The 13,844-nt window shown below is 42.0% G+C and overlaps 1 protein-coding gene across 1 annotated transcript in view; it reads right to left on the bottom strand.

Moving 5' to 3' along the window:
* Positions 1-224: 224 nt before the first annotated feature.
* Positions 225-13,844, bottom strand: part of phlpp2 (PH domain and leucine rich repeat protein phosphatase 2) — a 36,139-nt gene continuing 22,519 nt past the window's right edge. Inside the window, exons 5-18 of the mRNA XM_083916813.1 lie at positions 13,403-13,557; positions 12,122-12,268; positions 10,660-10,890; positions 8,659-8,861; positions 8,440-8,500; positions 7,646-7,741; positions 6,821-6,976; positions 5,273-5,473; positions 5,017-5,179; positions 4,797-4,927; positions 4,475-4,588; positions 3,685-3,879; positions 3,370-3,601; positions 225-3,211 (exon numbers count right to left, since the gene is read on the bottom strand). Of these exons, the coding sequence (XP_083772939.1) occupies positions 1,925-3,211; positions 3,370-3,601; positions 3,685-3,879; positions 4,475-4,588; positions 4,797-4,927; positions 5,017-5,179; positions 5,273-5,473; positions 6,821-6,976; positions 7,646-7,741; positions 8,440-8,500; positions 8,659-8,861; positions 10,660-10,890; positions 12,122-12,268; positions 13,403-13,557 (3,372 nt within the window). The 3' untranslated portion in view covers positions 225-1,924. The remainder of the gene's footprint in view (positions 3,212-3,369; positions 3,602-3,684; positions 3,880-4,474; positions 4,589-4,796; positions 4,928-5,016; positions 5,180-5,272; positions 5,474-6,820; positions 6,977-7,645; positions 7,742-8,439; positions 8,501-8,658; positions 8,862-10,659; positions 10,891-12,121; positions 12,269-13,402; positions 13,558-13,844) is intronic.

Here is a 13,844-nt window from a genome sequence, read left to right as displayed (position 1 = left end):
CTATAAAAGGGATGATTTTTTTGTGCAGTGGTAATAGATATCTAAATAATGTTTATAGATGTTTTACAAAGTATTCCAATCATCAGTTGCAACTATCAATGTATTATTTATAAGTGATGTTATTATGAAGTGTTATCCTTACTTTCCATTTAGATGAACATGTTTGGTTCTTAATTATTGGAGGGAGAAAAAACTGATTATAGAACTGATTATATTAACTGCTGAAGCCCTGTATATGGCACAATGGGGAAAAATGCAATATTTACCAGTAAGGGACTGAATCAGAGTGTTCTTATTGCAGTACCTTATACCGCTGCTGCACTCAAAATATTTTTTATATCAACTGTGTGGCCTGAACTCTACAGAAGCATTGCCCCCTGATCACGAAATAGCATATATGCAATGTGAAGAAGCGAAAAAAGGAGAGCTATAACAAATTATAGCTAGACATAATTTGTTTCTTTGTCTATGTTGTAGAACTGTGGGTTAAACATCTTGTGTACACAGACCAGATCACGCAGAAAACAAGAAAAAAGGGTTTTGGTTCTGTTTATAACAGGCCATGATGGCACATGTGTGGGCAGTGTATTAGAGAGCAAAGATGAAAAAATATTTGCTTATATGTAGAAATGTCAATACTGAATCTACCTTCAAGGAAATGGATAGAAGTTTACACATTTAAAAGGGTAGCAGCCTCCAAAGTTTTGATACACTAAAATGTACAATCTAAGTACCAGTGGACAAGTCTTACAGTACACATTATTTGTATATCTGCTTCTATCCTTCACCTTTCCAGTGCACTTTGTAATAATTCACTTTTGTGTCTTGACTCGTTTGTTCAAATGAAAAGTGATAGCCAAACATCCTGGGGTCCACTATCCAGTGACCATAAAATTGACTAAAATTTAACTTTTATTTCCCTATGTTGTTTTTAAGGAGATCATTTGATCATGCACGTCACAGATTTTACGGATTTTTGAACTCTACAACACATCTGCTTTGTGCAGTTGAATGACTGATATTATTTTTGCTATTCAAATGCACTGCTCTAAACAGCAATCATTTTCAATCTTGGGTGCCAGTCGATCAATCATACCTCGTCAGTTGGCTGCTAGTTGTTAGTGCCTACTACACTGTATAGAATTAATTTATCCCATATAGAAGATTCCATACATATTGTGTGGGAATGTTAAAAATAAAACCCAGAAATGCAGTTATTTTGTCTTCACATCTTCTAGTCTTATGTGCCTTACAAGCATTTATATAATGTCTGATTTCCTTTGTAAGCCACAGAAAGAGGAGGAGAGCAGAAGCTGTGCCAGTGCTGATCTATTGGAGACACTGTCTCTCCCCCAAATTTAACTAACAAGCTCACATCCCCAAACACAGCCTGGATGTGGGGGAGCTCTAGGCTGAGTCGTCTGCAGTAGGCACTTTTTCAAGTTTCAGTCACAGGGCTTCTCTCCAGGACCTGAGAGACCACGGAGCCCCTGGAGAGGAGATTTAACCTCACTCAACACAATCTCCCGTACACACCCTCTAGATTGCTTGCTGTCCTAGTAAAGGGAAATGTTGCTGACATGTTTGAACACATGAGGTATCCCATTTCAATCAGGCTAGTTTTGGTCTTTAATAGCCAGCCATCCTTTTCACAACTCTATGTTATGAACTGAGATTGTGGTCGCCCTTGTTTTCTTGGATACTCAGAAAATGCACCGAAACCCTTTTTACCTCACTTTTATGACACAACATCACTTAGTGACCATTAAGGTCCCAAAGGTTTTCTCATGTCCTCACGAAAGATCTGAATGGCAACTTGAATTGGAATATCCCCGATATATGAGAAAAATCTCCTCTTCTTCTCTGGAATGGCACGATCACAGAATGTCAGCCACATGGTGCTGTGCTGTGCTGTGTCCCGCCTCTAAAGGGCGGTATCGTAGACTTCCTGCTGTAGGATGGGGGCTGGACCTGGACCTGGGACCACGTTGGAGGCAAATGCAGGGGGGTGTGGATGATCCCACACAGGGTCTTTTAAGGAAGGGGGTATGGATGGTAAAGGGGGGCCTGAGGCAAGAGGGTTCTGGCCTCTTAGCTGCTCCCTGACTTCGTGCTCCAGACTAGGCGGAACAATGAGCTGGTCCTCAGGGTCTTGCTGTGCTGGGGCTGTGAAGTAGCCAGATTTCTTCTTAGGGGCCTCCAAGGCCACCTCAATGAGATTATGACTGTCTTCGGGGGCTACCACAGAGCCATTGGACAGCTTCTTCCCAAACAGGCTGCACGTGGAAGGAGACTTTTTGAGGTCTGCGATCTCTCTCCCACATACAGCCAGCAGGCAGCCGTTTGTAGCAGAAACCACCACGCTGTTCTGTCTGCGCATTTTGCCATTTGGATAGTCAGAGCCTTGTTTTACAAGGTCAGAGTCTTTGGGGCTCTCAGGGGCCCCCGATCGTAGTTGGAAAGCACAACAGTGAATGTCTACCTCCACTTCTAACTTGCTGCCATTGGAGATTACACCCTCAAGCGGAGCTTCATCATCACTGTCCAAGCCGTTGTCAGAGTGGTTACTCGAGAATGTTGCACAGGAGGGCTGCCGCTGGAATAGGCCTGGGTGTGTCGCTGCCACAACTGAGCCTGGCACCATGATCCCACACAGTGTAGTAGCAGGGTGTAGGCTACAGCGTCTCTCTGGGCGGGATGCAGGGCCAGAGGATGGGTGCTCATCTGAAGCGGTGGACCCCGCCTCACTGCCCACCTCTGAGGCTGATGTCTCACTGTTGAACTCAGAGATAATACCACTGCTGGATGAAAGGGTGACTGGATCACTGGGGCATGGGGTCATGGTCACAGGCACAGGGGCTGGAGGAGGACCCCGTGGTTCAGTGGTGGAGACAGGTGGCTCACAGGTACAGCTGTCCTCACCAATATGCAGGGACACCACTGCAGCCCCAATGTTGTCCTTGCAACCATAGCTCTGGGCAAGTGAACACAGCTTCTTGGCAGCAGCGCGAGGATCCTGCACAGCCTGTACAGTGCACACGGCCTCCTGGTAGGAGACTCGTTCAAACAGCGCTCGATTCCCCAGGATCAAGAACTCATCCTGGGAACATAGAGGTTCAGTGTGCACCCAGGGCTTTGGAAGCACCCAGGGAGACAGATAAGAGCAGCCCAGCAGGCGAGAGCAGCATGTCACTCCACTGACTTTGTTATCCTATAAAACAGAAGACCCATTAGAATTGTAGATGAGTGTATAGCTTCATAAATCATACCCCTCGGAATATGAAGCTGCACATTATCACTAGACAAAATATATAATAATAGCTCTGTTGTAAGAACAGGAACCAAATATATGTAGAAGCCGTGCATTACCTCTGTAATAATGGCTTTACTGAGTTTAACTCTCTCCATCTCCTCAGTGCAGTTCTCCAAGCTGTAAACCTTAGAGAGGGGTACAGGTCGGCCATCCCGGCACAACACTGCCTGGCAGGTGCCCACATTGGCCACAGTGAGGCTGAAGTAGCCTCCTGGATCTGAAGGCTCATGGTGAATATAACACAGCAAAGCAGAAGCGCCCAGTTTCTGGCCAGCCATTCCTAGTTTCCTGTCCAATACAAAAACAAATAAAGCTGCTGACAAACTCTTAAAGCCACTGGTACACACTAACATTTTAAAAATCTATCTTACCTGTGTGACGTGAGGAAAGTGTTGCACATATACACATTGTCAATACTAGAGTGCTGCAGTTCCTCGCACAGCACATCTCCCATGGTGCACTGCAGCAGCCGAGGCACTTCCTCATTTCGGTCTCCGTCAAAGATGCCATAGCATGCTTCAACATTGTCTCCAAACCGGTCTACAGCCAGCACAGACACGCACAACCTGTCCCAAACAATAGACCCATTTTAAAAAACAGGTGACTCTGCGCCTCCTGTAGGTAAACCTCATATGTACTTTAGCATGCAACACTCCAGCTCCAGGTCAAGGCGAGACAGCTGATAAAAGACACTGCTGTGTGGGCCCCTGTGGTGACCATAACCCTGGAGGAGCAGCCAGGCATACCGGGCTTTCAGCACTGATGCACATTGCTTTAAATCAAGTATTAAATCAAATTGAATTATCAGGCTCTACTGCACCAGCTACTCTTGAAAATGTTCATTGACTGTGCTGATGATTCAGATATTGAAACTGTTGTTGACACCTGCTCTGAGCTTGTATAGCAACATCTAAACAGACATATTAAGTACATCCAATGCACTAAAACAAGACTTAAAGAGTGATTTTGTGCTTGACAGCAGCGGACACAAGGCAAAGCTGGTCACTTCATATAGACTAGAAAGACTGGCAGAAGAAAGACACTGAGGGAATAATCAAGTGTCATATTCATTTAGATACTGTCTGCGGTTGAGGAAAATTAAGCTCTCTATTTTCACAAACAAACAAAGAAAACATACAGAAAACACAAATCAGCACTCACTTGTTCCTTTGGCCGCTCATTTCAGAGAAACCGTGGTTCCATGGAGTGGAGGCAGTCTGTGAGTCTCCTGCTGTCGTGGTGGATTTCTGGTCTAATTTCAGGGTGGTGATGTGACTAAAGAAAAAGAGAGGAAATATAGCAGAAGGAATTGTAGAAGAAGGTATGCACTATTTCCTCACACGGCTATATTATATTCTTATATGTTTAATTAATGATGTCATATCCCTCCATTATGTGTCATAGTTGTATTTCATACACATGACACATTTCAATGAGCTACTGTACCTAGCTGTTTTTAACCGCTCTGGGTTTTAAGACTCACCTGAAGAGGTTGAGGATTTTGTGTTCTAGCATTAGTCCTCTGTTGCATGTCAGGTCCAGCTCTTGCAGAGTTGCAGGCAGCGAGTCAGGCAACTGGATCTCAGTCAGCTCATTACAGCTCAGATCTACAAGCTAAAAACGTACAAAACACACAAGGTGACACAGGCTGAACATAATAATATGCACGCAGCTCAGACTAATAAACCCAGAACAAGTCTGACCTTGATCTCAGGCAGGTTGAGGATCTCTGGAAAGACGGTAATGTGGTTGGAGTGTGCTATGAGGGTGTGCAGCCTCTTACAGCTGCACACAGTGGAGGGGATAGTCTTCAGCTTGTTGCCGCTTAGATTTAACTCCTCCAACAGTTCCAGTTTACTCAGCTTACTTTAGACAAACAGACATGACAGTGAGAAAAGCTAAACAAGCAGAAAACTGAATATTACTAACACTGATTGACAAGAAGGCCGAGGAAACAACCTGGCAGGAAAGGAGAGCAACTGGTTGTAAGCGATGTGAAGGACCCGCAGGTTCTGGTGTCCAACTAACAGAGCACCGCAGTTCTCATTTAGGTTGTTTTCCGTCAGGTAGAGCTCCTGGAGTGTGCTGAGGCTTTCCTCTGATGGGCTGCTAGGAGGAATATTTTCCAGGGCATTTGCTGACACATTTAAGTATTTTAGGCTATGAGGGAAGACAAAAAAAACAATACATTAGTTTAAAAAAGTGTATGCACATATCCACCTGTCCATTATTGTACAGCTCTAATTGCATCCAAGGACTGTATACACACAACCCTGGCTCATTTATAGTGAATTTGGAGAAACTCGAAAAGATTTGAGTTTGTATTAGCCCGGCATCACCAGACTTATTGCAAATGCGTATTAATCTGGGTCCTCTCAGTTCATTTTTGATTTCCAAGGGGCTGGAAGCAATTGGATAGACCTACAACCAATCAGAACCATGAAACGTAACCTAAATACCAACCATAGCCACGCGAGCTAAAAAACTACAACTTCCAATTCCACATATAAGTAAGTTATATTTTTCCAAAATTTACAATTAAGATGATATTCAGTCCAGTTGTATGTAGCAGCATGATTCATATTGCATCATTCTAACAATAGCTGCAGCTACAGTATTGGTAGTATTATAACAATGTAATGTGCAAGTATGTGAGTGCAAGCCACAGATTATGTACATAATATAGGACATACCGTAATGTCAGTGCAGGGATACATGTATATTGTTGATGTGTGGGATTAGCGTTTTTGTCATTATTATCATTGTACAGAAGAGGATACTTGTTAATTTATCCCTGCAAGTGGAGCATTGATTTATATACTGTTGAACCTGCCCCGAGAGGAGTGACAGTATTTTGAGCTTCACTGGTTCTTATGTAATTGATGCTGATAAATCATTGTACATATCACATACTGAACAGTAATAAAACCTGTCCTTCTGACACACAAGCTAGTGAACCTTGTCACAAAGTTGTTTTGAAACAGAGCCAGACATTATTAAAGTGCAATGATATCTCTGCAGCCCACCAACATTACAAGACTGGTTGACACCTCACTGGCCTTGTGGATTTTTGGAAATTCTGTGTTTACTCTACTGTACAAAAATATGAGAAAAATGTTACTTTTCAACCTAGTTTTTATAGCCATGTATAATTTCCATCAGTCCTAAATGTAAATGCTTTCCCTTGCAAGCTTTACAGCTCTTAGACAACATATCAGGGAACCCATCATGCACAAAGCAGTCACTGCCATTACATCTCAGAATTAGAGACAGTAAAGTACATTAGGGCATTTAAACTAGCTAATGGGTGTTAAGTGATTTACCACACAGGAAATAGGAGGGCAAATTAAGCTCCAGTTACATTTTGGAATGCTCCATTGATCTTGACCACAATCCCTACATACACTCTATACTTCATCCCTAAAAACAATGACCTGTGATACAATAACTGTCAAAGAAAAAAGGAAACGCAAAGATCTGTAGAGAAAAGAGGGTTGAGAGACTTACTTTAAGGCCTTGTAAAAGAGACTCTCAGGGAGCTCGGCTAGCTTGTTGTGCTGGAGGTCTAGGACTTCCAGAGGGATGTGGTCAAGTAGGTCAGGCACTCTCTGCAAACGATTGTTCCCCGCCAGCAGCTTTCTCAAACTCAAGCTGTTGAGCAGTCTGTCAGAGGCCAGAAGAGACATTAGAGAGCAAGATTAGGATTGAAAGAAAAGAACAGGCCAACAAAAAGGCAAACAAACCAAAGAACATCCTCTCTCTTTTCAGGCTTGACTACTATAATGAACTGCAACTCATGCTAGTTAATCCACCAATAACCTTTTCAGCTTGGCTGCCTAAACAGACCAGCACCACAGCTTTAATTCTCTCCTGAAACATTACAGAAGTCACGAGTGGGTACGGTGGATAGAGGAATATTATCTAATTTGCAAAAGCTTTTCTGATGTCTCATTCAAATGCAAATGCATGTGTTGAGTGTTGAGGGCTGTCAGTGAATGATGGTAACTCTGATCCAAGCACTATAGGAAGGCCATATTTTACAGTTGCAACATAAAGGCACAGATACAGTACTATCTTCCACAAACAGACTGATACCAGCTGTTGTGGGTGCCTGTGTTCTTTCCAAGATTCCATTCCCGTAACAAATGCTTAAGATAGGCATTATGAAAAGCCGTCCGGCAACTGTTTTGCAAATGTGACACCTGATCTTCTAATTCAGAGCTTGACAGTCATCAGTTTATTACAAGACTGAATACATTCAGATTATGCAACATAAAAGATAAAGTTTCAGTAGAAAAGGTTCAGGATTAGCAACAGAATACGGTCAATAACCTGGAAGGAAGCTCGGACAGGAGGTTGTGAGTGACGTCCAGCATCTCAATTTTTCTGCAGTCACACACCCAGTCCGGAAGGTACTCCAAAAGGTTCCTGTCTCAACACACACACAGTCACACACATAGAAAGACACACACACAAACACTCAAACTGAGCGAAGTTGGCATTTTGATTTTAATAGCACAGATGAGTAAACAGTTTAAAAACTGTGTTAAACAGGGGGCCAAAATAATATCCTCCGGGGTTATTTAAGCATGCAAATTATCTCTATCTACATTTTAATATAAACTGTTGGCAGTAGGTACTGGAGGCTGACTACAAAACGGAAATGTTACAAATGTTTCTTATGCTGGCTGGAGGTTCACATACACAGGATAGTTTAGTTAACCCCTGACATACCGTAATGTTTACTGTGCAAAATCAATCAGGTATGAACATCATAAATTAAGGCCAAAGGTGTGTGAGGTTCACTGCCTTAAAATATTTTTCTAATTCTGAAATCTTTTACTGATACAGCCTGAAAGGCACACAAGTGTCCATACAGGCAAAGTCAATGTAGCATAAAAAGGGCTCTTTTGCATTTGTTTAGCATATTTGCCTTATACACACATACAAGCTTCACTGGGTAGACCGATTCAGTATTCAAATTAATTTCCACCTCCATTAAGCACAGTGCACATCTAGATGAATGAGCATTTAGATAAAGATGCTATTTTTATACATCAGAGCCTCTGTTCAAAAATCTGTGAACACAGAGACCAACCCATTCCTTATTCCCAGCCAGAACTCACTGTGATAAGTCCATGTGTGTCAGTTGGTTGGGGACTGGATAGATGTTGACTGTTGTGAGGCCTGTGGGCAAATGAAAGCAGCAATCCGTAGCTAAACATCTGGCCCGTTCATATGTGCGTTTATAAGATGAACGTATCACGAGGGAGACAGGCCTGAACATACAGACAAATAGCCAGTGAGGCGATAATAGTAGCTAGTTGACGCTCTTTTTGACTCACGGTTGCTGCCCGCATGAAGCATTCGCAGTGTGAAACCGCTGAGTGTGAGTGTCCCCAGCTGGTTGCGCTGGCAGTGCAGAGTCTCCAGGTTGCAGACTGAGCTCAGGTCTAGTGAGTCCAAGCGATTATCCCGTAAGTCCAGCTGGGTCACCTGGCTCACTGCCTCTAGACTCTCACTTTTCACCCAATGCAGCCCATTCAATCTGCATTTAACAGGGAGCACAAGAGATGAAATATCACTGGTTATACCTACAGGGGCAGAAGCATTAAGGTGCCATCTAATAAAATGCTTAATACAGTGAAGAAACTGTGAAATGTCATACTTACTAAAAATTAAAATAGTAGTAATATAGGGTTGTTGCAAAATGAGTGAGCTAATATTCCAAAATATTCAGCAGGAAATAATCCATATTGTGCAAAAATGAATCCCTAAAATGAATAATAGTAGTAAAGTAGACTAAAGTAATAACTAAACTAGATTGTTCTTTAAAATTTCCAGTCCGGAGTATGTCACTGCAGTTTCACTGTTGGAAAGAATAGAGCAATATGGTAATTTCCGTTGTGAGGGGCATGCGGAAAAATTAGTTTTAATAATAATAAATTAACATTAACATTGTAGCAATCTTTTAGGTCAATCAATGTGAATTTGTCAATGATAGAACCATTCCATTGTCTCTCCCTTTGTTTCATCGGGGGACAACTTTTATAAATTTATTAACTTTTTGTCAGACTTGCAAAAAAAATAAATATATATATTATGTATAAACCGCTTTTCACAGGTAAAAGTCACAAAGTGCTTTAAAAAGGTATTAATCAAAATACGGGGAAAACATAGAAAAACACAATACATCAAGAAAAGAAAAAAACAATCAAGACCTAGACGTCTAGTTAACCTGGTGCATACGGGTTAACTAAATGCCTGTCTAAACAGAAATGTTTTAACTTGACTTTTGACATTTGAGACACCGCAGACCTTATTGGTGCAGGCAAAGTGTCCCATAATTTAGGTGCTATGGATTCAAACGCTCAATCACCCCGGGTCTTAAGGCAGGTGCGTGGGACAGACAGTATATTTAACATATTTGATCTGAGAGAGCAAACAGAGGAGTAATGTTGAAGTGGCTCACTCACATATGCAGGAGCTTGACTGTGCAATGCTCCGTAAGTAATGGTGAGAATCTTTAACTGGATCCTTTAACAGGGAGACAGTGTGGATACCTACCCATATTTAGCATCCTACCTTTTCAAACAAGGTGGACAAAAAAGTCAAATTCTGAGTTCATAATGACTGTCAGGTAAGGCTCTGTGCTGAGATCCAGGCTCTCCCTGACCCCATCCATCCTGTTAATAAACAACACTTCCTCTTTAAGGAGAGCTGCAAGCCCGCTAATCCACCACAGATGCACCATACCCTTATAAATATGGTCTGCTATTACTAAGCCACAACTTGAGTCCCAAGGATGAATTATTAGCTGGCTGTGGGTGGAGTAGTGGTTGCTGGTTTGATCCCCAGACTGGCAGGAAAATCAATAAGCAGAGCTCTTCCCATCCCTCATTACCCACCACAGAGGTCTCCTTGAGCAAGACACTTAACCCCCTGCTGTTCCCGTGGAGCAGCTAGAGGCCAACAAATTCATATGAATGTGGTTCTAGGCAGCTCCCAGGTGTGAAGCGATGCAGAAAAAAGAACATTTGTGCTCAGCAAACCTGGCATCTATAAATACATGTTTGATAAAAATAAAATAAGGTGAGTCTTAGAGGAGTGAGGAAAGAAGAAATGGTTAGGTTCAGACTAGTGTTTGCGTCATTTATCTTTCTGTCAATACCAGAGGAAGAAAAAATACAAAACATTACACATACTCGCTGAATCATTGATAGTGTATGTGGGATCCCCTCCACATTATTACAGTTTACATATTGATCTAGCAGAGAAAGAAAAGAGGGAAGAAACATAGGAAGTGCAGAGGCTGAGAGCGGTTTATTCCCTGGCTGGCCTCTTACCGGAGGTCGATGTTTTTCAGGTGGCTCATTCTGGCCAGAGTGCACAACTCCAGATTCTCTACTCTGTTTCCAGCCATGGCAAGCTTGTCCACTGCACTCAACCTCTCCAGCACAGCAGGGATGTGAGAGAAATTGTTGAAGGAGAGCCCAAGGCTGTTGAGCTGGGACAGGCCACCCAGCTCTTCGGGCAGAGAGCGGAGGTTGTTTCCATCCAAAGACAACGTCTGCAGGCTACAAGATGGAGAGGAGAAAACAGTCAAGTTCTACTTGGAAAGAATGGTCAAATATCTGCTTGTGTCCATTTGTAGTCATATAGCCATTGTTTACTGAGCAGCATCCTACATTAAGCAGGTGCACAGGATGAAAACTGCCTGATTTAGCTTCCTGACTTAATCCGATTGCGTAACGAAATATTTTAACTTAATGCCTTTCACTGAATCCATTAAAACCTAAAACCCTAGATTTTATGAGAACATTAATTATGAGCACAAAAAGTGCAAACCATAGCATCTTTTGACACTTCACACAAGACAGACAAACATGACATTACAGAGAGCATAAATTATTGTATTTCTTATTTCGGATTGAATATTGATTATATCATTCTCAGCCTAAGAAAAGTTTGAAATAGGGCAGCACCTGGTTTTTTCTGTTTTCTGAATTTGTTTATTGTTATTTCTCTTTTTTTCTAAAATATCTACCTATCAACCTTAAGATATTTGTGTTTTTCTCTCTGATATGTTGCCCTTCACAGCCACCATACATGTGATATACAGAGCATACAAGGAAAGGACATGAAAATGTTTATTTGCCAAATGATAAAGTATGTTTACCTTTTGTGCCTGGTGAACCAATGTGGTGCCCTATAACAACTCTAAAGACTTAAATAAATAAACTCACATAAACAGGTATTGTCTCCTTTAAAGGAGACCTAAATGGCTATTTGTGCAGGATTTCACTGTGTGGTGTTATTTGGGATGTATTTCTTACTCAGATTACTTAGAAGAAGAAGAAGAAGATTCGTCCCGTAATGGGGAAATTCAATTTTCACTGTATTTTTTCATTTTACACCCACACAGGCCCGAAGTACACACACATGCACAGACAGGACCTATATACATGCAACTAATGGAGAGATGTTAGAGCGAGGGGGCTGCCAGTGACCGGCGCCCTGAGCAGTTGGGGATTCGATGCCTTGCTCAACAGCACCTCGGCAGTGCCCAGGAGATGAACTGGCACCTCTCCAGCCACCAGTCCATGCTCCATTCATGGTCCACACAGGGACTCGAAGCAGCAACCCTCCGGTTCCCAGCCAAGTCACCTATGGACTGAGCTACTGCCGCCCCAGTGTGCTGTTTTATGCTGCTGCTGCAATCACTTCTTGAAGTTCAAATATAATTTTGTACTGTTTGTTCATGTGTAATGTATGTAGTGTCTGCATATGTGTGTCACTGTGTCACACCTTTGAAGGTTGCCTATCTGTACAGGGACGGTGTGGAGACTATTACAGGAGAGGTTGAGCTCAGTCAGAGTGAGGATCTCGCACACACATTCAGGGAACACACCCAGACGGTTGTGAGACAAGTTCAAGCTCTTCAGCTGAGAAAACCTAAAGAGAGAGAAAACAGCAGGGGGGACCTTGCTTACTATATCCATTGTGACATTTGCCCAGTTTATTTGCACAAATATCATGATATGTTGTAACAGCAAGTGAACACATACGTACATAGCGTCACAGTCACAGTGTCTGACTTCCCTTTGCTATGATCTAACACTGTTCCAGTACCGAAGAAGCATACATACAAAAAAAAGAAAGTGCTTGCATTTCTTCAACCAAACAGCAAATCAAAGGCTGAGGTTTAAACTCAGAGAGACCTAAGTCAGTTTGTGTTTGTTGTTGCTTTAAAATGGGTAACAGAAGGTGACTGAGATGTTGAGAAAGAGCAGTGAAAATACAGGAAGATTTAATGACACAGACGAGCACTAGCATGTCAGCTGGCCTGCTCAACATTTTCAGTGCATTTACTGCAGAGCTATTTGTTTTGCCTCGGGAGAATGCAGAGGATGAGGAATGTGAATGAAAAGAAGATATATGGTACCAACTAACTCACAAACATCTAAGGCTGAACATAAATCGTTGAATTACAGGGAGAACACTGTGAAAATTAGATTGTGTGGATTGATTCCCCACAAGTTCACTGTGGGAGTTTTGTGCTGTTATTTGCGCTTCGGGTTAAGTTATTAAGATGTCTTCGAAAGCAGCTGGAAAAAATTAGTCAGTGTCTCAGCAGGCAAGAAGGGACAATGTTCACACTGAAATGGTATTCAAATCCTCCGATTATGGCCTTAGTAGTGTAGTTATGGCCTTAGTAGTGTAGTTATAACCTGTGTATGATGTTACCAGATTTAGATTGGCAAGTAATACAATGTCTACTGCATTTGATGAAGATTGTTTGAAGTGTGTGTTTGTTCATTCATGAAATGTGCTGTCACCTCCTAATGTATCAGCTGACTGTTTCGGTTCTCTACTACTTTTTTAACATTGGACCTGCGAAAGAAAATACTAACTAAATTAAAAATAATAATAATAGAATAAGAAAAATAAATAGATGAATAAAAAAATAAAAATAAATAATCATATAATAAAATAGAGTAATATACAATCAGCTGGCTGTGTCAGTGTGTGTGTGTGTGTGTGTGTGTGTGTGTGTGTGTGTGTATGTGTGTGTGTGTGTGAGAGTACCTGGGGAGGTTGAGCAGGCCTCCAGCCCCCTGAAGGCTCATGAAGTTGTGTCTCAGGTTGAGGTGGGTGATATCCTGACTGTAAAATAGATATTCAGGCACTGCTTCCAGACTGTAGCAGGACAGGTCCACCAGGCTGACTGTCTGAGCCACCACCTACACACACACACACACACACACACACACACACACACACACACACACATATACAATCATGAAAAGAAAAAAGCATTACTATTATCAGGAAACATTTCTCAAACTTAACGTTATGCCGCTCAAGCTAACGTAAATTGGTTTGACTTCTATCTTAATTTGGCATTGCTACCTTTATAAAATTGGACTAAAACTCAATTTCACTGACTCCCCATCAGTAGCAATCCAATCAAAACAAGAAAACCAGTATACTCCATGCTCCATTATAATATACTTTTGTGAAATTTCTG

Source organism: Echiichthys vipera (assembly GCF_963691815.1).
Source record: "Echiichthys vipera genome assembly, chromosome: 1".
In the NCBI taxonomy this organism is placed as follows: domain Eukaryota; kingdom Metazoa; phylum Chordata; class Actinopteri; order Perciformes; family Trachinidae; genus Echiichthys; species Echiichthys vipera.
This window is presented reverse-complemented; position numbering and strand designations above follow the sequence as displayed.